General features: G+C 35.1%; 1 protein-coding gene and 1 long non-coding RNA gene across 9 annotated transcripts in view; one reads left to right on the plus strand and one right to left on the minus strand.

Annotated features, from left to right (window-relative positions):
- The window catches only part of Efa6 (Exchange factor for Arf 6), a 42,170-nt gene that overhangs the window by 11,166 nt on the left and 6,475 nt on the right, over positions 1-24,529 (minus strand). For 2 of the 8 annotated variants that reach the window (XR_016316211.1, XM_089700176.1), the window contains exons 2-11: positions 9,771-9,837; positions 9,260-9,313; positions 8,318-8,402; positions 6,272-6,523; positions 4,736-4,852; positions 4,005-4,128; positions 3,281-3,417; positions 2,863-2,952; positions 1,529-1,632; positions 563-930 (exon numbers count right to left, since the gene is read on the minus strand). Coding sequence is in view for 7 of the 8 variants with exons in the window: in XM_089700176.1 (XP_089556302.1) it covers positions 563-930; positions 1,529-1,632; positions 2,863-2,952; positions 3,281-3,417; positions 4,005-4,128; positions 4,736-4,852; positions 6,272-6,523; positions 8,318-8,402; positions 9,260-9,313; positions 9,771-9,837 (1,398 nt within the window). In the remaining variant the exon portion in view is untranslated. The remainder of the gene's footprint in view (positions 1-562; positions 931-1,528; positions 1,633-2,862; positions 2,953-3,280; positions 3,418-4,004; positions 4,129-4,735; positions 4,853-6,271; positions 6,524-8,317; positions 8,403-9,259; positions 9,314-9,770; positions 9,838-24,529) is intronic. The other 6 variants (XM_089700182.1, XM_089700181.1, XM_089700179.1 and 3 more) reach the window with 6 other exon arrangements.
- Positions 14,437-15,618, plus strand: LOC149485389 (uncharacterized). The gene is made up of 2 exons (XR_016316216.1): positions 14,437-14,771; positions 15,355-15,618. It is a non-coding gene; the product is annotated as an uncharacterized LOC149485389 (long non-coding RNA).

The raw sequence follows: 24,529 nt of genomic DNA on the forward strand, positions 1-24,529 counted from the left end.
AAAATAAATAGTGAATTATGCATAAAAGTTACCAACATTTAACAGAGACTCAACTGTTAATCGTATTCTTTTAAATAACAATGCCAAATCAAAAAAACAAGAAAACCATTTATTTTAGTATTATTATTTTGCAAAGTCAGTTAAACTTTAAGTTATACACATACAATCAGTTCTCAATAAAAGTTTGCTATTGGTAGAGTTTTTTCAAAAAACAAAGTGCGCACGCGCGGGCGGCCTCCCGCATCGTTCATTGGGCGCGGTTTTTTGAATTGTTTGATATCGGTATCGGTTGTTTTATAATCGGCGATACCGATATATCGGCGTGCCGATTATATCGGCCGATATATCGGTATCGGTATCGGTATCGGTATCGTTACATCCCTAAAATTAACCATATTATGTAAATATTCTTAACATTTTACCAAAAACAGCTAAAACTATTTTTTGTTTATTTTTATGTCGATGCAGTAAAATATAGGAGAACACACCCGTTTTCTCTCCGAAACAAAAGTTTTCTTTTCAAATTGTATATTCACAATAATATATGAATTGTATATCCTACCTGATAACCCTGATTCTCCGGCGACGTGCACCCGTTCTCTTTACCGTTTTGCGCATAATTCATATTGTTATTATTGTTCAAGTTGTCGTTATTATTTCCACCCTTATCTGGTCCCTTCACTTGTATCACTATCCTATAGTCCTTCTGTTCTCCCCCGTTGAGCGTGACGTCACTGCTGTGGTCCGAAAATGTCGAATTGGACTTGGCCCGTTTATGGCACGGCTCCGACACCAATATCGTCGAATCGGAATCGGACGGATCGGATAGTTCCATCCGGGGACATTCCCGACCGGTCTCGAACATGTCGTCTTGGTCTTGGAAGTCTGGACTAGATATATTCGATACGGCCTCTGAGAGGCTCATATCACCTGGAAAATTAAAAGTCATATTGTGTCATGAGAATAAATAAAATTTTGTGCGATTACTATGTGTCGAAATAATAATTATTCACACTTTATAAGTGTGTCAATGCAATAAGATGTGATGTGATGCATTATATAGTATAAATCACATCTATAAAATCTCAGTGTAACAGCAGTAACCATAGCAACGACACGTACGTCGTACAGTCTGTATCCCGTATACTGTAAGCGGCGTAACCATACCAACGACACGTATAATCTATGCGTAGTGCATACTACGTGTAGCGTATGTTACCGGGACGTGTTCCAGCAGTGGCAACATAATGTATGGGCTGATGATGATGATGATGATGATGACGATAGTATGAAATGAAATTAAATTAAATGAAATACGTTTATAATGGGATACATAAAAGATACAAATAAAATAAAATAAAATAAAACAAGAAACTTAAATCTAACTTAAATATATGTATGCCACAAAAGGCCTGCCACTCAGTGCAATAAACTGATTTTCAGTGGTTGCCTTAGGATGCCTTGCTTGCTGTATTTTTTGCTCAAAACTGCAGTATAAGGTTAATAAAAAAAAAATAGTATAGTATACCGTTGAGCGTGCGGTGGTGGTGCGGCGCGAGGTGGCGGTGCGGCGTGGCGCGCGGCGACACCGCGGACCACGACGCGGACGTGGGCGACGCGGGGGACGATGACCTGTACAGATCATTATGATTTATGTGTGGTCGTGTAGACATATTGTTTGGGACCAATCTTAATACTATTATAAAGGCGAAAGTTTGTATGGATGTTTGTTACTCTTTCACGTAAAAACGACTGAACCGATTACAATGAAATTTAGCACACATATAGAGGGTAACTTGGATTAACACATAGGATAGGTTTTATCCCGGAAATCCCACGGGAACGGGAACTATGCGGGTTTTCCTTTGAAAACGCGGGCGAAGCCGCGGGCGGAAATCTAGTTATTATTAAATCATACCACACCCCGGACACTCCATACAAAATTATCGTTTTGACAGTCACACTGTAGAGACTGCAAATGTGTGTGTTAACGCTTTATGGTTGGCACATTTGTGACTAGCGTAAAAAAAATACGCGTTTTTCTGATGAAATACATACGTAAACAGCACAATATCTAACCATTTTCTACGAAAAACGATAATCACAAATCAAAAATAATAAAATTAAGTCAATTTGATTAATGTTGTCAATCTTCGTTGTGTATCGTCCTTGCAGTAAAATGCGGACCATTTATAGCATGATCGTGCGGGGTGAGGTAAGTGTTTAATTTTAGCGGGAGGCGGAGAGTGTGCGTTCTGTAGCGTTTAGATACTATTATGTCATATTTTATTCGACAAGATTTAGGGTGCTTCATTTAGTTTGAATATACTAATTGGTTACTTACAAACACATTCCTCGCTACACATAATCGCACATTATTGATGGAAAAGCACCCTAAGGCAGTTTTCCTTGAATTTTCATGATATTACTGTCGTTGAATTGAATTCAATGAAAACAATGGTACTGTTTGACGAATGTTTGATGAATGGTATTTAAGGTATATCTTGTTGAAGTGAAAACTTCTTTAGCGGCGTTGAGCACTTTTTCTGTAATGGGTATAAAATCTTAAACTCGCGTCAGGACACGTGACCTGATCGAAAAAGCGTAAGACGGATACCATTCATAAATATCAAACATGCTCAACGTTAATAATCAAGTTTTCACTTCTGCCGGCACTCCCGGAGTGCAACCCGTCTTTTTTTTTTCCTTGTGTAGGTAGATTTTATAACAAATTTCGAGATAGATTTAAACTTACATCATAACAATAATATAATATCTTTAATATTGTTGGAATACACAAATCCTGTATACAAATACAGCGAATAAAAAAAAAAAAAACATTTTTTCAAACCATAAGCATACCTTTGTGACATGCCATCTGAGATCGATGTGGAGTTGGAAGTAGCGGACCCATTACACTGCGAAACCGGCGCGTTGTACGTCCACACGATTCTGAACAAAAATGACCCTTATAACGTGTGCGTAAGTATCAAATTCCAATGCAGCATGCCTTTACTAGACAATAAATTCTATCTATGCGGATATTCGTGTAGGTATGGAAATATAGATAAAAAACTACATGATTAGGATAAAATCCAGATTTAATAATTTTTAAAAGTATTATTTAAATTGATTTTCAGTATCCTCTCATATTATTTTATCAACTATAAAGTTTTCCTAAGTTATTTTCTACACTATAAACTTTAATATAGTTTATTTCCTCATTACTTTACATACAAAATTAAATTAATTCACCTAATTATACAACAAATAAACATACCGATCCCGCTCATCCGATTCCGACCTCGGTCCCGGCGTGGCTGAATCCGGTCTCGCGTCTAGTAACGTATTGAGCGATGACGTCACATCCTCCTCCATGTCAACCGCGACCGCACTGAGGGACGACTCCTTCTGGAACTTTCGTGTTTTGTTTATTATGTACATTGTATACTATGTAGTACTTTTTGGGTAATAAGAAAAGCACAGGGTTGATGACAGTTTTTTTAGCAATATTATTAATGCGAAAGTTTGATTGCTTGTTTGTTTTTCTTTGACGTTGCCAGGGCGAATTTTATGTATCGGTATTGTAATTACATTTGCTGTCGTCAAGTGAAAACTTGTGAGAACATCGATTAAATATAACCTGTTTCTCTGTTTTATCTAATAGCGGAAACCTCGTGGCGTGGCGTAGCGGGTTATTCTATTATTAAATTATAAGTGTTCCACTGTCTCAAAGAAAAGAGGACATGTATAAACCTTTGTATTTTCATTTATCTATTTTTTGTGATCTTCCACCAATTTCAACTACATCTAGTCTACATTGCCTATGAAAAATGTATTTCTATCATTACCAGCCTTATATAGCCTGTAGGTGCTAGTTACTACGTAGCGATAAGGCCACCGTTTGTACATATTTTCCTCTTATCTGTTCTTCATGTGTCTCTATTTCTTTTGTGTGTGCAATAAAGAATTAAATAAATAAATAAATAATTTGCCGTATTTACCTGCAAGTGGTCCTCAGATCGTGAAGTCCTTACAATCTGCTGCTGTGTTCGCGACATCTCGCCTGCGGAGTTCGCGCCGCCCGCCGGCGACGCGGGCTGCGAGTTGAATCTGGAAGAATAAAACCTTTAAATATTTATATATTGTATTAAATCGATAAAGACGAAAACGTTTACTTGGTTGAATGGTATAATATCAGGCACTTGGTTTTAATATTATTTGTGTTGTGTAAAAAATATTGTCAAAATTGAAAATATTCATGTTGAGGGCGGACGAAGTTGCATAGGTTGTTCAGGAATTTTAAAGTAACGATTACTTATCACACTCAAAAATTCTTAGCCAACACATTTTATAACTATTGAACGAATATTAACTACTTTCGGTATTAATTTTATACAATTAAGTACGGCAAAATGAACAGATATCAAGTATCATTACGAGTACGAGTACAAGTCCATTAAAAATGTTCTACTTTAAACAACATTCCGATATTCTACACTAAATAAAAAAATTGGTTGTCTGTAAAGTCGGTTTACTGACGATAGTTGAACGTGACAACGTCCGATTGTGCTTCTTTGTCGTTCGTTCCGAGGTCTCGCTCGGACTTCAAGCCTTACATGGAACGCCTCAGAGCGAGGTAACGCCGCATGAGTCATGTTTTTTCGTGCGTGCAGGCGGCTCTATCGAATTATAAGACGTTGTCACGTCAAAAAAATCTACAAAAAGCACATACAATTTACTAGCATGTTCCCCAGTGAGCCCCGTGTCGGGTGACGAGTTGTGTCGCTGCGAAAGTTCCGCGCGCGCCTGCACTCGGTTCTCAGCTGGTGACGCTGGCGTCGAATTATATCTGAAAATTTGTATTGTTATAAAGTTTTTTGAAGTGAAAACTTCTTTAGCGTTGAGCACTTTTTCTGTAATGGATATAATTCTTAAACTCGCGTCAGGACACACGACCTGATCGAAAAAGCGTAAGACGGATACCATTCCAAAATATCAAACATGCTCAACGTTAATAATCAAGTTTTCACTTCTGCCGGCACTCCCGGAGTGCAACCCGTCTTTTTTTTATTTAGGACACATACAGTTATATAAAGTTATTGGACAAATAAAGTTTCCAAACATCTACAGGAAAGTGGTATGTCCAAGAATTTAAAAGTTCGATGACATGCAACATCGCGGTGGATTATGCCCTAAACTTGAGGTTTGTGTTCGGCAATAATATTGACGTACTTTGAACAACTAGACTAACAATGGCCTATTAAAAAATGATAAAAATGTTTGAGTAGTGTTGCAAAAAATATTCTTTAAAATTAACACCTTATTTCTAGGCAATAGCGTTCAAGTCTATTGTATTGCTCATGAAACTCCTCCTAATAAACGCGGTAATTATTAAATACCATATTTGTCTCTTGTAAAATGGAATAGGATGTATTTATAAAAGAAGAACTTTAAAATATACTAAGGATAATGTTCATAGAAATATTGACCGGTTCTAATAACCGTAGTACAACGAATAACTTAATAAGCGTGGCGTAGTAACAGTTTTTTTTTTAACAAAAAGATGCACAGTAATCGAATTTCACGCTGTTATGCCACAGATAATCTAATTCCCGTAACTTTTACACCGGCGGCGATATGAGAATATTATTAAAGCTTAAAATGCAAATTTAAATGGTTGCTTATCTATGCTTGTAACACATTAACATTATATATAAAGAGATTATTAATTTTATGTTGGCTACTGTAAAAAGTTATTAATTCGTGGGAATTTATTTTATCAGATGAAGCATGGTTTGCGGTTTTATTTTTTATGTTTTGATGGCATAACTAGAATAATACTAAAACTTTTTCATTAATTACCATATAATATACAGGATGAAAGAATCTGTAAACTGATGTCCACGGTCGAGTTAACACTTATCACGTGGCACGCTGGATCATTGTGGGATATCCCGATTTAGTCAGTGTCAGTATGCCAATATGTAAAACATTGCCTGGCATAATATATCGTAAAGATTTCCCTATGTAAAAAAAAGTTTTTGCCATCCCACTGGTGTGCTTTTGGCCCCTACTACTAGAACATTAAAATGAGCCTGTATCTAGTTAGTTGTTTCGTTTCTAATTGTTGAAAGTTTTAATCTGTACTCAGTATTCTTTCACGACTGCACGCCTGACCCGTTGGTCAACAAGTTGCTCGACCAGTTGCTGTTCGAGCTTAGTTTGCAACAAGACGACGTTCACCCAGAAAAACTACTAATCGTCTCACCTATGATAATGTGTCCTATGTGTTGGCGCGTGGTGATTATGATGCGGATGTTCCACCCTCGACAGGTTCAGTATCAGATCGCCCGTCATCATGTACGCTTCGAACTTGGGCTGGTTGGCGCGCGGTCGCCGCACCGCCCTGTCCTCTGTGAGCAGCGCCTCACAGCTCTCGCCCGACTGCACGGCCGAGCCGTTGCTCGACGAGTTGCTCGATGAGTTGCTGTTCGAATTGCTCGACGGCGGCGAGTCTGGTCTGTGGGTGGGTAGTATTCTTGTATAGATTATCGAGTTTGAGGAGTAATATACAATACGAAAAATACATAGAAAAGAGTAAGCCACTAAACATGATTATTTGAAAATTTTTCCGAAATTTTTACCCTACGCAACAGTGAATAATATATTTTATGTATGTTAGGGGTCGTTGGAGACATCGTTAGTCATCTGAAGTAAGCACGGGCTACGGGAAAACTTTATTTACAAGTGAATATACTTTGTTGTTTTACTATATTATCAGAGACAACATTGTTATCAAAGCATACAAGATTGTATTTATAGAATCAAATTTACATTTTTTAATGCGCATTATGCTTAAGAAAACAGTCCGTAAGATAATATTGAGTATGCAAATGAAAGAATAGCGTAATTTGCATGGATCCTCTCACGTTCGGTGACTTAAAAAATGTATCCAAATTGAGTGATAAAAATATTAAGCAACGAAGAACGCTCAACTGTTTAATGTAGTTTTCAACAAAACGGATGAGACTCTCGAGATATAGTAGTAGTAGCGACTAGTTTCGCTGCGACCGAAATACTTTACATTTTTTCACAAAACAGAAACGTATTATTGTGGAGTAAGAAAATAGTTCTTTTGTTTCTTTATTTTTACAATAATTATGTCATATTATTAACTTTTGTTTTTAAAGTATTAGCTGATATATGGGAAACGATTACAAGGTGTGTTCTGGTAATTGAGTTTGAAGAAAGTGCAGTTTAAGTAAATCCTAACATATAAATATGTATACAGAATGCAATACGTTCAGTTTGTTACTACACTAAGGACGAAGGTGAGGCGTATAATGAAACAAAAAGGTTGTTCTATCATCCTTCGCTTTTCATATTGCTCAAGCTCAATAAAAACTTAGACAATTATGAATTGCACTAGAGTTTTATATAACAAGTTTTTATATTTATCCATTGGATAACACATGTATTGGAAAATAGCTCATAACAAAGTATCGGTGAGTAGTTGAAAACTTCACGTGTCCAGACAACCCGCGTCATTCAACCCTTACGTTGGCACGGGGGGCGCCTACCCCCAGCGCATATGGCGATCGCTTATCGTTTTCAGATATCAGCTGTCAAGCTGCACGAGGGTTATACGATTTCACCCAAATAAGGCACGGCTAAATATAATTTTGGGGGAAACGCGTGGGGAAGACGGCCAAAAATAAACCTGTCACTAATTGAATTGGGCCTCAGCCGACCGCACACTTCCGAGTGTCGTATCCGTAGACTATCTATTCATATTGAATAAGAATGTTATGTAATGGCATTACGGCGTGAATGAATAATATTATAATAATTTTTATATGAGCATTGTCATCGCATGAGAAATAATGTGATTGCAATCTCGGTTCCACAAAAGAATGGGGACAGCTAGAGCCGAAACCATGGGTTTATGTAGGTCTATAAATTTAATTTTTGATGCAATTTTCGCTATTTGCAGCGAATGTTAATTTCGCAGTGACCGCATGAGACAACGCCTGACAGCAACTTGAAATTGAGTTGCGAATGTTGATGCTTTGGAGCTTACAGGAATTAATATGTTTATTTTGCTGGTCTATTTTCATCAGCCAGATTTATAAATTAATGTAGAATAAAAAAAATCGACAAATGCACTCGAGGCACTAGCTGCTTCACATCCTGTGACCGAGATTTTACGTCTTATGCCCTCGCCACAGCAAACCTTTACCGTATACTTTGTAAGTGGTACTGTATTCTCGTGTAGGTGCATGTTACTCTGCCATTAAACAACAAGAGCACTCACTTATCGTTCTTGAGTCGCACCCCGCTGCTCCGCCGTTCCGCCGCGCCCGACAGATACCGCCTCACACTCGCTTTGATCTGTGGGTCTGAAACATTCATTGTGTTATTCCAATTATTCTTAATATGTTAAAACGGGCAACCGAGATGGTGGATCGCCTGATGGCAGGCGACCTCCACCGTCGCTGAACATTTGCAGTGAGAGATTTTGGTAAGACCTCTGCAAATGCGTTGCCCGCTTTTAGGAGCTTTAAAGTATTGAAGAAAACATTACTTAGTAATTATATCATGCATGAGGTTATTAGCATGAAGCATGTTTATTTGAGAAAAACAAACGCAAGGGTGATGAGTAATTGCATTGTCCTACTTCCTGGTTAGTAATGGCAATTTATTAAGTGTATAGGTGATTGCAATAATTTTTACTATTTTTTATGCCGAATTTTTCTCATAGCTTCATCGGAACTGCACTATAAACATTTTAGCTCTACCAAGTGTAATTATCCAATTTGTTACTGGATAAAAATTAAGTGTCCTACAAAGGCTACAGCGATTATTACATTATTCTGCTATCAACTACAACCCCGAAAGCAGTACTATGTATCGCAGCTCTTATTTGTAGCAACGCAACGATCCACTTGGGAATACGTGCTGAAAACTCGACAGGAAGTTATATGTTATCGAATTTAATGATATGGCATTCATTTTTAGCGCATTCTTATTAAGGTTAAACAAAAAAAATACGATACGCAAAAGTTACTTTAAAAAAGAGTTTATTGAAAAAGAGTATATGGCAGTCAATGGCACGATAAATTCTAAGTTCTAAAAAAGTTCAACCAGCCATACAGCCAACAACCCATAAGTTTAATTCCGCCGCCGCGCTCGCCTGTACAGTTCTGTCGTAGTTTAGCAGCTGATACAATTTATACATTATTATCGAATAACTCACCCTTTTTCAGTCGTAAAGTGACGGGATCCGAGGAGAGTCGTAAACATTTTAAAACTGAAACAAAATAAATTGCTTGTTTACGATGTCGATGTCTCTATAGTATTTTGATGAACTTGGCGAGTGAATTGCGCCACTGAAATAAACAACGTGACTCACGCTTTAAAGTTCATCTTTAATGGATTATATTTGTACTGTACAGTCGGGTATAGTATTTTTATCGGTCACCCTGATAAAGCTATAGAATGAGTGTGAAATGAGAATTGCTCGATCGCGTGTCGACTTCGAGTAGAATACAACGCAATCATTGAATTAGCGTTAATCACAGCGATAGCGGTTAGTCTTGACGATTTAATGAGAAGTTAAAACTATCTTGTAAACAGCATGTTGCGATGACTAGAGGCGGTCGAATGACAAACATCCCAGTCGGCTCGTAATTAGTCCGGACCACTTGGAGCCGTTTGCGGTTTTCGGAGATAAGTGTCATGCGTGTGATAAATGGCGAATTCCTTACCTTCTCGCGTCGTGAACCGGTTCACATCAGTCCCATTAACCTTGAGCAATACGTCTCCCGCCTCTACCTGTAATTGAACATACACATTTATTAACTCACTTCAAAGGGAACCAATATAAATTATCTGCGATTTTATGGTCATTGTGTTTATATTAAGAGTTAATAATCTTATCCTTCGTATTAAAACGATCGGGATATTATGGCTCTGTCAACACACAATATATCACTTTATAAGACGAGGTTGTTGGCATCTCTTCCTCGACGTGTATCAAACTTGTTATTTATTGATTTTATTAGTCAATAAATACGGTATAATACTGCTTATTAACTACATGGTAATGTGTGTGAGAAAAGTAACACCAGATGTGAGTGTGATCGCCTTATTACAAGTTATTATCAACAAATAGGAAGAAAACAATAGTATTATGATTAACGATTAATACATTGTTGTATATTTGCACTGCTTATTAATCCATGATGTTATAATTTAAGGGGTGTTCATTCAACGCTCTGGTAATGATCATCGGTAGAGTCAGTTGCCGTTTCAAACAGCTATTTCCGTGTAAAATCCAACTTTTAATCCATATATTATAAATGCGAAAGTAACTCTGTCTGTCTGTCTGTTACTCAATCACGCCTAAACTACTGAACCAATTTTCATGAAATTTGGTATGGATATATTTTGATACCCGAGAAAGGACATAGGTTACTTTTTATCCCGGGAAAATGACGCAATCCCGAAAATCCCACGGGAACGGGAACTATGCGGAAACCTAGTATCTTATAATTGAAACTGCTTATTTGTCTGCGATTAATTTGCTTTTATAGAGACAGGGTGCGGATCTAGTTGATCAACTTGACTACCCTTCGTTAAATACAAATAAAAGAATCTTGCGAATCTCGATCGACCACGTTTCTCGCTTCTGACGCGGGCTGAATAAAATGACTGACCTCAAACCGAGCCATTTCCGTGCCTCAATTTACGCTAATATAATAAAAAGCAAAGCTTGCTAATTCGTTGGAGATAATCCGCGAATGCGGTTTAAATCTTCATTTTCACTGGGCGCCAGAGATTTAAATAACATTCAATTAATTATCTGAGAACTCATTACAATGTTTATATCTTTATTTGCAGTAATACCTGTACTGTGTTTCCTTTATATGTTTCAAGCATACTGGATTTACAAAAAATACATTATTTACGTGAAATACTATAATTGATGAAAAATTTGCGCTCAATTTATAAATGACCCAATTACTTTTGAGTCTCTATTTATATTTCATAAAACCACAAAATAGCGAAAAATATGAATAGTAATTAGTAGTACCACTTTAGGGAAGCCAGTTATATTTGGTTAAATTATTAACCAAATATAACTGGCTGGAAACGTTATATTTTTTAAATACAATCTAGTTTCTTTTTCTCAAAACATTTACATAGTCATTTATATTATGAAAACACTTGAAAATTTCTTATATTTTCCTTAATTACTTGTTTATAACATCAAAAACGTAAATCCTTTTCATTTGGACATAAAAGAGCAGAACTTAGGTGTAGGTATCTTTAATTATAACAAGTTCATGTTATGTACATTCCTCCATCATACCATGTAGGGCTAGTATTATCTATAACCATAATAATTGTTGTAAATTGTTATTAGACTAACAACAATAATTATAAAATATAAAATACTGGTGTATATTATGAAACAAAGATATTATATGCAGTTTAATTGCATTTATGACTAAATGTCCGATCGCTTGTACATACTTTACCATTGATGGTAAATTATATATTTACAAGATTAACATTTATAATAACGGCTCACAGATGTGCCTTAAATATTTTAAGTATTAGTTTATCTTATTTAATTGTTGCGTTTACTGCGTTTCATTAAAAACGTTATGTTCGATGCAGAGATAAGATAAGATTTTACTCTCTAGCTTCCTTCCACGAAGACGTTAACTTACTTAAATTTAATGCACTATATTAGTACTCATTAAATACATTACCTACTTAGGTAGGTAGCTTTATTACATTTTCAATACATATTTGAAAGTTTTGTAAAAGTTGTACTATTTATAAATTTTCATTTAATGGGATAGGATGAAAATATTCAAACAATTGCACGTGGTATTGTTTATATAATAATCTTATTAAATATACAAAATAATTAGAGATACAAAAAGGCTTCTGAATAGGAAAAGAGAATGCCCATTCATAACACAATTACGTGCGAAAAAAGTGAAACAAAACGCTCCATTCGAGCCAGTCCTATTTAACGAACAAAAGCTTAACCTATTTCATTCATGTTGCATTTTCACGCTCGAACTAACCTGTAATAGTTCACAGATATATTTTCGTATCGGCCGTATCGTTGCCAAGTAAGGTCACAAGCACAAATAATGCACAAAACAATTACACAGAACGGATAAACTATCGCAACTTCCTCCTGCGGACGACACAACGGGCGCGCACTTTGCAACTGGTTTCGAACGCTAAAAACTAGTTACAGATAAATATAGTAGTTAATTCACTTTTTCGCGCGACTATTGCCCTACAGTTGGCGAGATACTGAATGCATTGTGCGATGATGCGTAGAGAGGATAATGATGCGAGGACGCATCGGGTCGTCACGTAACCACACGACTGGTCGTCGTGTCGGCCGCCGCGTACTGTTATCTAGAGGGGACGCTAACAAGCTTCGGAGATAAATTAAATCATCAGGCGAAAGGGCGTAGGAAATTGGAATTAGGAGACCGCTAGCCATGGCCCGTGCGGCTCGCGCCCGCTGCCGGCCCTGACATTGACTTCTATCCGATAAGTCACTTCCTAATTATTCACGGGGTGAACTTAATACGGTGATCGATACTTTGCTCTATGGGGTGGCATATTGTTTACTTCATTCTATAAAATTATTAACAGGGAAATAACAAAATTATGGTCTAGAAAGATGCCTGTGTTGCATTTTTTTAATATGTGATAAGAATTAGGTAGGTACATGGTTTACATGGTATTGTTTAAATTGAGAATAGTATTCAATAAATATGTATCGATAAACGTATATCGGTCAATTAAGGAAAGCTGGCATGTTCACAGTACTCACACTTATGCAATTTCACTTACAGTATGTTCAAAAATAAATGCGACTCTAGTTTCATTTTAGACTTGAATTGTAAAATGGGTGCGTTGTAGATAAATATATGCAAATATAATTACATACTTATGAAAGCTCTCATAATTTACCTGTAAAATTATAATTTAAAAGTAAATCAATTGATGAAGTTAATTATTTATTCTAATGATAATCAATTGGATAAAAGTATTAATAATCATTCAATTATCAAATAATAATTAAATTTCAGGTCATAAAAACAATACAAATAACACGTGCGCTTACTCCCAACACACGGATGGTTGTTTTGATAATGATTTAAATAACGGGCGTTTTTTTTTAATAATGTGATAACTCTGATTATTAATTAGTAATTTGATTTTTGAAAAAAAAAATGCCGATTTTAGTCAAAATTTATATTTTTCTAACAAGATCCTTATCATCCAAATTTCCACCTTAGTGAGAAAAATTGACATTTCTAATGAAAATGAACAAAAAATTAAATGATTTTATTAAATACTGTAAAATAGTCTATAATTCTTCCATTTACTGTATCACAAAATTCTTCATAGATTTTTAGATATTCGTACTACACCAATTACATCACCCTGTATTTATAAACAATTGCAAAATATGACACATACATAGGCCGGGAGATACTGACACAAAATTTCGGGTCATTTGTAACAGAATGGCGGTTCTACAGAGGTCTTATTACGCAATGACTAAAAGAAAAATGATGGTCAGAACTCAGAACGCTGGTACCGGCGGACTAGTCGCGTGGGCGTTAGTCGAACTCGTCGGATAAATAGCGAAAGTCAAACGATTTGTAACACAAAAATTTTAGAATTCACCGATAGCCCATAAAAAAGATGTAGGCGGTAGTGTCATGCCATACTTTTCCGGTGTAACTTACAGCCCCCCATACCGACGCGATGCGTTGATTAAAAAAAAAACAATTCAAACATTTGTACCAGGCTAACTTTTGCACAGGTAATCATCATCGTGCAGACATTTACGAAAATCGCCATGCCATACTTTTCGGACAATTCCAAATGGCCACCATACCGCCGAAAATCTGCAAAAAAAAAATTTTTTTCGCCAAACAATTTGTACCAGTATTGCATTTGGATTTTTGGAGAGTATTTGATAAAATGTGACCATTATTATATTTGCCATACTTCTAGTAGGGGGAAAAAGTGCTGCCATACTTGAAAATTAATTTATTCGTCACGTTTCAAAAATACGACTGTACAATACGTAAAATAATTTTTTACAGTATGGGATCATTATATTCTGTTTGTTTGTATACAATTCTACCTAGAAAAAAATATCGCAGATTGCAAACATGGGGCGGATGATTGTAAGACTTAAGCCAAAACGTAAAAAAAATGAAAAGAATTGGCGATTTGTACCAGTACGGCATTTTTGGAAAGTATATGATGCAACGTGACCATTATTATATTTGCCATACTTTTAATAGAGGGAAAAATTAGTGCCATACTGCTACAAATCGTTCAAACTACGAATAAAATCTTAACATTCGCCACCTCCCACAGGTATGGCATTATCACACTTCTATTTATAATCATTCAGGAGTTGTTGAAAAAAAAATGTAGGGTGGTACAAATCGTTCGGCGAGAAAAAAAAATTCAAAAATTTGCAGATTTTCCGCGGTATGGCGACCATTTGGAATCGTCCGAAAAGTATGGCATGGCGATTTTAGTAAATGGCTGCACGACGATGGTTACCTGTGCAAAAGTGAGCCCGGTACAAATGGTTGAATTGTTTTTTTTAAATCAACGCATTCACGTCGGTATGGCGGACTGTAAGACGTCACATCGTAAAAGTATGGCATGACACTACCGCCTACATCTTTTTTAGGGTTCCGTAGCCAAAATGGCAAAAACGGAACCCTTATAGTTTCGTCATGTCCGTCTGTCCGTCTGTCCGTCTGTCCGTCTGTCACAGCCGATTTACTCGGAAACTATAAGTACTACAGTGATGAAATTTGATGGGAATATGTGTTGTATGAACCGCTACAAAAATATGACACTAAATAGTAAAAAAAAGAATTGGGGGTGGGGCCCCCCATACATGTAACTGAGGGATGAAATTTTTTTTTTCGATGTACATACCCGTGTGGGGTATCAATGGAAAGGTCTTTTAAAATGATATAAAGTTTTCTAAAAAACATTTTTCTTAAAGTGAACGGTTTTTGAGATATCAGCTCTCAAAGTCGTAAAAAGTATGTCCCCCCCCCTCTATTTTTATAACTACGGGGTATAAAATTCTAAAAAAAATAGAGGTGATGCATGCTAATTAACTCTTTCAACGATTTTTGGTTTGATCAAAGTATCTCTTATAGTTTTTGAGATAGGTTGATTTAACTGTAATTTATTATATTTGCTGCTACGGAACCCTTTGTGCGCGAGCCCGACTCGCACTTGGCCGGTTTTATTATTAAGGGCTATCGGTAAATTCTAAAATTTTTGTGTTACAAATCGTTGGACTTTCGCTATTTATCCGACGAGTGTGACTAACGCCCACGCGACTAGTCCGCCGGTACCAGCGTTCTGACCATCATTTTTCTTTTTGTCATTGCGTACTAAGACCCCTCTAGACCGCCATCCTGTTACAAATGACCCGAAATTTTGTGTCAGTATCTCCCGGCCTAACATGTGCAATGTGTAAATGTGTTGACGTTCCAGCTCTTCTTAATATACCTGTAATATATTATACATTTTGTCTAAACATCAACAGCAGTAGCTGGTCAATAATTAACGGTAATGATATGCATAATTCACATGAGATAAAAAGATAATAAATCATAGCATGTACCATTTGTCTAGTATGTATGTAAAATTCTAAATGCATAAGATGTAGAGGCTAGAGCTCTAGCTTCATATATCCATTTTTCTCACTACAGGCTACAATATATTATTATGTTCTTGTCATGCTGCCCTCATTACGTTAAGATATTCATACAACTGGAATTCCTATTTTTAATATTAAACATAATCTAGTGTGAACTCTAGCACGGGTCATAGGGGGTGTGACGTAATCTTATAACACGCAGAAATTGCCTTGGGGTGATATTCGTGTAACAGTTTAACAATATTACGAAAGTCTTATTAATATTGAGTCACATGTTGTTGTCAGCTTCATTTTTATAAGATAACGTTGGTATGTCACTAGAAAAAAGTATCGAAATCGATAAAATACTGTAACAACGAAAAACATTTACAAATTGTTTAAAGAGAACATATTACGTACCTCTATATATACAAAAAATAAAATGTTTTCTTTTGTTACAACTGTTGCAAGGAGAAAAGTACAATTAAATATTTATAACACATAGGTATCTCAGATTTCATATCGTACCTATGGAACTTAAATTCATTGAAATGTACCAATTAAACTATAACTAAAATACTGCGCATTTGCTTCATATGAAAATTGTAGCGCTTTCCGTTTATTAAATAAATTCGTGGAATTACACCTTACACGTCATTATTATTTATTACTAATACATTGTGCATTTACTAACGAGACCAATGTGGCATATCGCTTACAAGGTGTGCAATAATATTTTTCTACCATTTGATTGAGTCCATTACTAATACATCAGAACATGTGTATTCATGGAAAGCTTATCGAATGCATACATGTCCATGATACTGAATCACACAGATATCGGGTAGAGGCTTGAATTTATTACCGTTGACGAACCATGTAAATCTAAACTTTCATCGTGTTTTGATTTAAACACTTTAACACTCTGTAACGACTGATTTATTTGGAGATATAGAGAATTGTATGATATTTTTTTGAAATAAGTTTATGTTTTGTTAACTAAAAATAATATTAAATTCTTACCGATCTGTTTTCCTTTTGTTTTTACTAATTACTTATAAACCTGCAATTCGATGAAAATATAGGTAATAAGCAGATAACTAACAGATACAAGGTATAAATCACCTAATTTTTATTAGGGCATAAACATTAGAAGCCTAAAATTTAGACAAAGTCCCCGCGACTTTGTCTAAATTTTAAGCTCGTATAGAACAAAGTTACAAAGCTTTGAATTGCAAAGAGCAATTTCACTTTCAAAACGGCGCTCGCACCATACACTCGCAATTGATATAAAACTCGTCGTAAATCATAACAATTTACAATAACAATACCGCGCCTCTCGCGAGCAAATACAGCCGCGAGGAATTTACAAAGGTTCTACATTCTTTCATTTTAAATTTCAACTTTCTCTGCACTCCATCGTCATTACGGAGTCATCAGCGCCGCGGACGCGCTCAACAATAAGTTTTTCGCATTATAGCAGAAATTTCTTTCAATAAGGAACGCGCAGACAAAAGATAGTAAATTGTTTCGGGAAAATTGGGCTGTGGCAAAATTAGTGGACTTTTGTCCAGGTCTGTATCTATCTGACGTATTGAATTGTAGATTCCTAAAGGTTTCTTTCTGATTATTAGGTATTAGGGGGAGTTTATATCGGCTATCACATCTATGGATATAAATAACAAACGGATTACAACATAAAAAATAGCATGCCGGTTACTGAAGCGGTAGTGGTTGTCAATGAAGGTAATACGTGCTTCAACAAAAAACAGCGATCCAAACTGGGAATCCAAGCGATAGCTAAAAGTGTATTAGTTATTAAGGTTAAGAACTTACTAAAACTAAAAATAAATTTAAAATTCTAAGTATTATATTTTTAATAAAGAAAAGTATGCAAAACAAGTTTATAAACCGCAGAACTATGCAAATGAATGAAAAATTAATGTGCATATCTGTAGATGCAGGCGAAATGCAACATCTGAGAATTATGAAATATGAAAATCTCCGTATTTATGAATTCATTTTGGCTAGAACACGCGATATTTAACGATTTACGTGCTAAGCGCAGAATTGAGGTGAGAATAATTATTCACCCCAGACAAGTCCTATTATCAGACGTAAACAATAGTTTTTTACAAAACGTTCTCATTTTGATGGTAACGCTGGCCAGAGAAAAATGCGTCGTAAAGAATAAACTTTAAACGAAGGTTGAATGCTATAAGTAATAGTCAATAGGTACATTATCTATTTGAAAACGTAGATTGTGTTGTGGAGATAATAATTGATTTATTTAAAATTTTATTGCTAAATATAATGGAGGTATTGTAACTGGACTATCTCGCGAGTAATAATTGGTAGTTAGTTGCAGTTTGACCCTATTAAGCTCTATAGTGCATAGGATAGCATCGGCTTACTACTTTGTTAGCTGAGTTGTCTTATTTTGTTACTATGCTTTGAAACAGACATTTCTGTATTTTAAGGATTATTGGAAATTATACGTTACCCTGCTCATAGTTGAACCTTTTTCACTTGAGCTTATTGTGCGCGCTAAAAATACATACTTTACAGACAAAATTTGCTGCTGAGAAACTATAAGTTTTCTTTTCCTATAAAATTTTGTGTATATTTTAAAAAGAGCGCTGATCAGCTTTTCAGTCCGTTTAAATTTAAGAATTTCGACCCTTCGCTTGTGTACTGAACCTTGAACGATGCGTGGTAATGACATGAGGTGCGATAGGAAAACCGACGGTTATAAATTTTGACACATATAAACCACAATTCGCGGAAATATGTCCTAAATAAATCAGCAACGTTGTAGGTGGTCTTTGGTAGCGCACATAAATACCACCATAAGGTCGAATGAGTGATGTAGGTTAACGCACAATTAGTATCGATACTTGCGCCCCGATGGATATTCGTAAATCGTGAACATCAAACGAGCTACGCCCACGTCGATGCAAGCCTACGCGCTTTCAGGTATTCGAGTGGCCTTTTCTATTTTATTGCCTACGTTCAACAAAACGGATTATATCAAGTTGCAGTACCTACTACCTACATTCTCTTGATAGTACTTATCGTTTTCTAACAACTAGCAAGGCTTTATAAAAAGCCTCTACTGAGAGCCAATTCTCGAATTGTTAAGGGAATTTTATGGCGATTCAACATTTCTAAAGGTCATAAACTTAAATATAATTCATAAGTATACATATTTTATAGATCATTGAAGCTGAAGAAAAGTTTCTCCTTTTACACAATATGAAAAGAAACCAATCAAACCAAGTCAGTATTTAGTTAACATTTTAACATTTCGTTATAAAGCTGTATGGACCTCTAACAGTAAGTTCCACCGCCGTATTCGTTGCACCATGCGAATCAATGATAAGTGCTCTTCTCTAATTTATTGTTTCATCTGACTTCACAAAGTTAACGATCCATTTTGACGTCGACTCTAACTACATACAGACTTAAATAAAACGTTTGTTTGTTCAGGTTCTTTGTTCTAACTTTAACTTAAAAGAACTACTTCAAAAACACATTATTTGCTAAATACTTATTTTTATGGTACGCAGCGAGGGTATCGAATCGGAATTAGTAAACGCATTGTCCACCTAAGCTAACGTGAACTTTGCGCTCATAAAATAAATCTAACCAAACAAAGGTGTGGTCACATTGACCCCTAATATAGAAGTAAATATCGTTCGGTAAATAATGTTATTAAGCACGAGCACAGAGCGTATTGGATTGGAAGCCGTAGTATTGCTTTTGCTGTGCAGGGACAGTTTTTAATTAAATCAGCCGCTTAAGGGACCAATTTATGTACCTGTACTTTATTCATTCGTCGGGATATTTCGTTCAATGTTTGTAATATGTCTGCTTTGGGACTCTGAGGCTCATTTTGATTGCTATTAACGTTCAGGAGTTTCTGTACACATGCTATACCAGTGGAGTATGGTTGGCAAAAATATTGTTTTCATTGAATGTCACGAAACGAAAAGTTTGTTATACCAATATTTATTCGACCAGCTCAGGAAATTGTGATTAATTTCCATTGAATAGTATTAAGTATTAATGCAATCGCCATGAAGAGAGCCAAGTTTCCATGATATATTCAAATAAAGATTTCATATCGTTTCGTCCAGCCGTTACGTGACCAAACTCCCATATTGAAGTTTTGCTATTCATCCTGGGTAAATAACGACTTCTTAGATAATATATTATATTCATTTTGTACTAACTTGTGTTTATTAGGACTTTGCTCCCAGACTTTATTTTAAAATATATCTGCCTGTTCAGTTTTACTTTATATATGAGCCTATATTCTACATATAGAGATTTAAATATCTGTTCAAAAGGGTTATTGCAGAGTTTGTCTCACGTAAATTAAACAAAACAGCTTGATAAACAATCCCTTGTAGCACCATTAAAATCCAACATCCTACAGGAATAGGAAACCATCGTGCATTAAATTGAATTTCCGCTGCGCTTACAAGACGGGAAATATGCCGATATTTCAAGTGGCAAGGCTTTTGCGCTTGGGAATAAAAAAAATATAGTCACAATGTTATTGAGAGCTCGGATCAGCGAAATAGGTCGATGGAGGACGACACTGTCTATGTAGCGAATGTATAGCCTCAAGAGTTGTGCACTGCTATGCATTTTATTTGAGGTTTCATGAAAAAGTGAAATGGACCAACTATATTCTGAAAGACCTATGGAATTGTATAAAAATATGATGTAAATGTAAGAAGAATCTTATTCGATTTTGTATTTGTAATACAGTAGAGAAGTTTACAATACCAAAGTTTCCATCTCGTGTTTAGTGTAACATTTTTTCTAATTCTATGCATGAAAAAATAATTATTGTAAGTAGAATTAGTATTGTAGTATGTATTAAAAAAATACATTTGCATAATTGGAGGCCTTTAAAAAAATCTTGCATTAATCTAAGCAGATTTAAAGATTAAAATGAAACCATAGCAATAGGTAGGTATTCATATGTAATTGAGTACAAGCGCATACAGGTTATTATTTAAATGTTTTACCACAACTACACGGTAGTAAATAAACAGCAGTGCGGAAGGATTAGCCGACCTTTTGTGACGTCTCAGGATGATGGATGAATACTAAAACGACAATACAACTATGCTCATGAAGTGTGACGGTTGCTAGCGTGAATCTAAAGAACTATTAACCGAATCTTTAAAGCGATTACACATGTTGTTGTTCATACAATACATTCATATCATTATGTGTACAAAACATACACGTTTCAGTAATAAACGTGCGGTTACCTACCATTAATACTACAAATATAACTATCGAACGAAGATATTATATAGATGATCGTATCTAGTTACAAATATGGCTCTCTGATATATCCGTATTCATTACTATTATAACATGTTATAATTGAATCCACTGTAGCTTTAATTATTTGAAGGGTGATTTTAACAAAGTTAATTATAGGCAGTCAATGTATGCCGCGTCTTTGAAATGCGTTGGTGTAAAATCAATTCCTGAACTTCCAATAACGCAGTTCTGCAAACAGCAGAAAATTTCAAATAATTTACATTTGAATAGAATAATATTCACAAGATAAAAGCTTATTAATCATAAATGTAGACGTTTGCTCGCATGATTGACGCAACTAATGAGTAAATGGAAAATCGAAAGCGATCTATAGTCGTCGCTTGTTTTGATAAGGCGATACGGGTCTTGTTAGGAGCTAGGTTTTTATATGAACCGGCTCGAGCCTTTCTAATGTTGAATTAATTAAGCTTTATCAGGAAGATAACAAGAGACGAAGTTTTCACTATCGTCGCACGTTGTTCACAACCATTCTTATTATATCATAGATTTTTACATGATACCTAATCCTTTGTTTTATTTGCGTACTTAAGATTTTTTTCAGTCGGTTACGGTTTTACGATAAGGCTGCGTGTCCACCAGAGCTGTTCTGGGCGAGGCGAAGTACATTAAGCGAATCTATTGGTTCTTTAAAAAGCTACGCATCCTCGCACATCTTTGGTTGAAAAGCACCCTTAGTATTGATAAATTGACTTTATTATTATTTGAATTAGCTAATGAACAAATAATGTCTTTATAAGAAAAACGTTCACATCCTACCGCTTAGAATTGTCGAAAAAAACAGGATAAGTACTATATTAATAAAGTGTTATGTTATAAATCCTAATACATATCTACCTATTGGCGCCATGTATAACCTCATATCATGTATGATTTTATGAATAATGTACTTGCGGCTAAAACCTTTAAGCGTGGGCGTGTTGTCGATAGTACACTGTGCATTTTATCAATAGAAGCTAGAGGGTTTTATTTATCCCACGTAAACATAATATCATTTTTACGTCTACAAGACTCCGAAGGCATAGGAAATTATCACGCTTATTTATTTAAATATAAATGATTTTAATCCAAACCAAAGAAAAAAGTAAACTGAAAACAAGTGCAGTAAATGGTAAGTTTTGAAATAAATACGTATCATGGAGTTTCCGTCAAATACAACAAACATTTAAAAGCCTTGGCCTGTAACTTGCCTTCCAAAAGACGAAGAAATAGCTTCTATTTTTTTCTTAAAAAACTCTTTTATCTCTACAATGTTACAGGAAAAGTTTTGCTGAAGTCTGGCTTTTAATATTCCTAATAGGAAGTGGGTAGAGGAACTTGTAGGTGTTCAAGCAGATTTGTTTTACGTTAATTAAAATATAAAATATATTTTAACTAATTAGGTACCCATATTTGAGTGTTATGGTTTTCGAGTAAGGATATTTCATTTTTAATGTTATATCTACATACTTTGTTGTAAATTCTATGATGTTAAAATTCTATGAGTACTTATACATAAAGTATCGATCTTACTCTAAATAATAAATATTGAGAGATTATAAGCGTTAAAGACCTTAGAGGATAAACATCGATTGCAAACTGCTATTGACCTGTCGGTATCCTAGCGTGCTGGTCCGGTTGAATTAAGTACTTTACGTGAGACGGACAACTTCTACAACCGTTATACATGAACATAGGTATGTAATACGTTTAGACTTGATACACTTTTTAGGGATATTTTGTAAAATATTTGGATTTATCTCGTTTTTGATGCATCGACTGTTTTTTAACCCATTGAGCCCCGAACGGCCCGATCGGTCCACGACACAATAGATTTTCTATTGTGTCTGTGATTCCGAGGCCTGAGTTATTAAATGCGAAATTTATGCCCGCTGAATTCGAAAGATAACGACTACACAACAAATAAAAAGATAAGATAGGTAATGAGGAAAAACAATTCGTCGAATTCATTCAAGAAAAGACCAAACAGAGCTTGTACAAACTATAATAAAATAATCTGTTGAATTTTGTGTAATGCCATAAAACGAATTAACTAATCAGCCAATGAGATTATGTTGTGACTTCTGGGGTTTAAATGATAATTGGGTAAAGTTTATATCTGGAGTGACGTCGTCTAATGCGTCACCCAGACGTCTCGCCTGTGACCTAAGTGTTTAGGTACATTAATTTCTAATAATAAGCTACTTTATACTGCCCAATGAAATTCGTTCACGACATACGCCCTAAATAGTTCGAGAAATGTGTCTTTACTTTAATCTTATGTTACAAACAAAGGATTATAGATCTAAATTGTCGCGATAACAGTTGGAATGCGAATTAAAATGCCACCATTACAATCGGCATCTCAATTATTTATTCTTCATCAATTATCGAAAATTGTTTAATAACCCATTGACCACCGAGCGGCCCGATCGGGCCGAGACACAATAGATTTTCTATTGTGTCTGTGATCCGAGGACTGACGGATACGTATTTTCGAAATTTATGACTGATGGATTTCGGCTATGCTACATAATATTTTGTGAATAGAATAAAAAAAATATCTATTGCATACCTACTTATCATTAACAGAATTAGTTAATGATAATAATTAGTTTGGATTTTGTTTAGGGACAAATTGCAGTAAAATTGTACTAACTATTGTATTAACAAGAGGATAATACATTGATTTAGGAAATAAGTATACTTATATAATATTTGAATCAGTGAATATTGTTTACATAAATACTGATAAAATAATTTATATACTAAAATTAACTTCTATAAAGGAACACATGTTGCAATGCCATGTTTCATGGCATGAATGTGTCTTATCTTTGCTATTAAACAATAAGTATTGCATAGGACACACCATAAATAAAATAAATATCACATATATTTGCAAAATATTACGATACATAAATTAAAATAATATACATGATAATATTAGTTAAATGATTGCAGTGTTTAAATAATTTAATTGTCTTGTAAAATAATTTAATTCTTCTATATTTATATTTTATTTACAATTGCATATTATACTGTTTAACTGCATTTAAGTACAGTTACCCTGATAATGTCAATGTTATTGCAAATTTGGGCATGTAGGGTATGCATTGAATTCATATTAAATCTATTAATCACAATCAGTTATAGATAGAAAAGCAATGAATCCTATAGTCACCAAGCCATAAAGAAGAATGAATAAATCTCGCCAGACAGCAGCGGCAATGACTTTATTTACATTCAAAAGCGTATTCCATTAAAATCAACTCCACATGACATTTTAACCATTTCATGGTTAACAACAGTGACTACCAAATTGGGATTACCAAGAACATGCATTATTATGTCCCAAATGCATTTAATATTTGCCAATGATATGTTAATTTGAGTAATTTATTACACTGATCTTCCCATAAAATAAAAGAAAATTGTGCA

The sequence above is a fragment of the Colias philodice genome, chromosome 10 (assembly GCF_061535455.1).
Source record: "Colias philodice isolate Cphi_HAF_F1 chromosome 10, ilColPhil1 Martin Lab GWU primary, whole genome shotgun sequence".
In the NCBI taxonomy this organism is placed as follows: domain Eukaryota; kingdom Metazoa; phylum Arthropoda; class Insecta; order Lepidoptera; family Pieridae; genus Colias; species Colias philodice.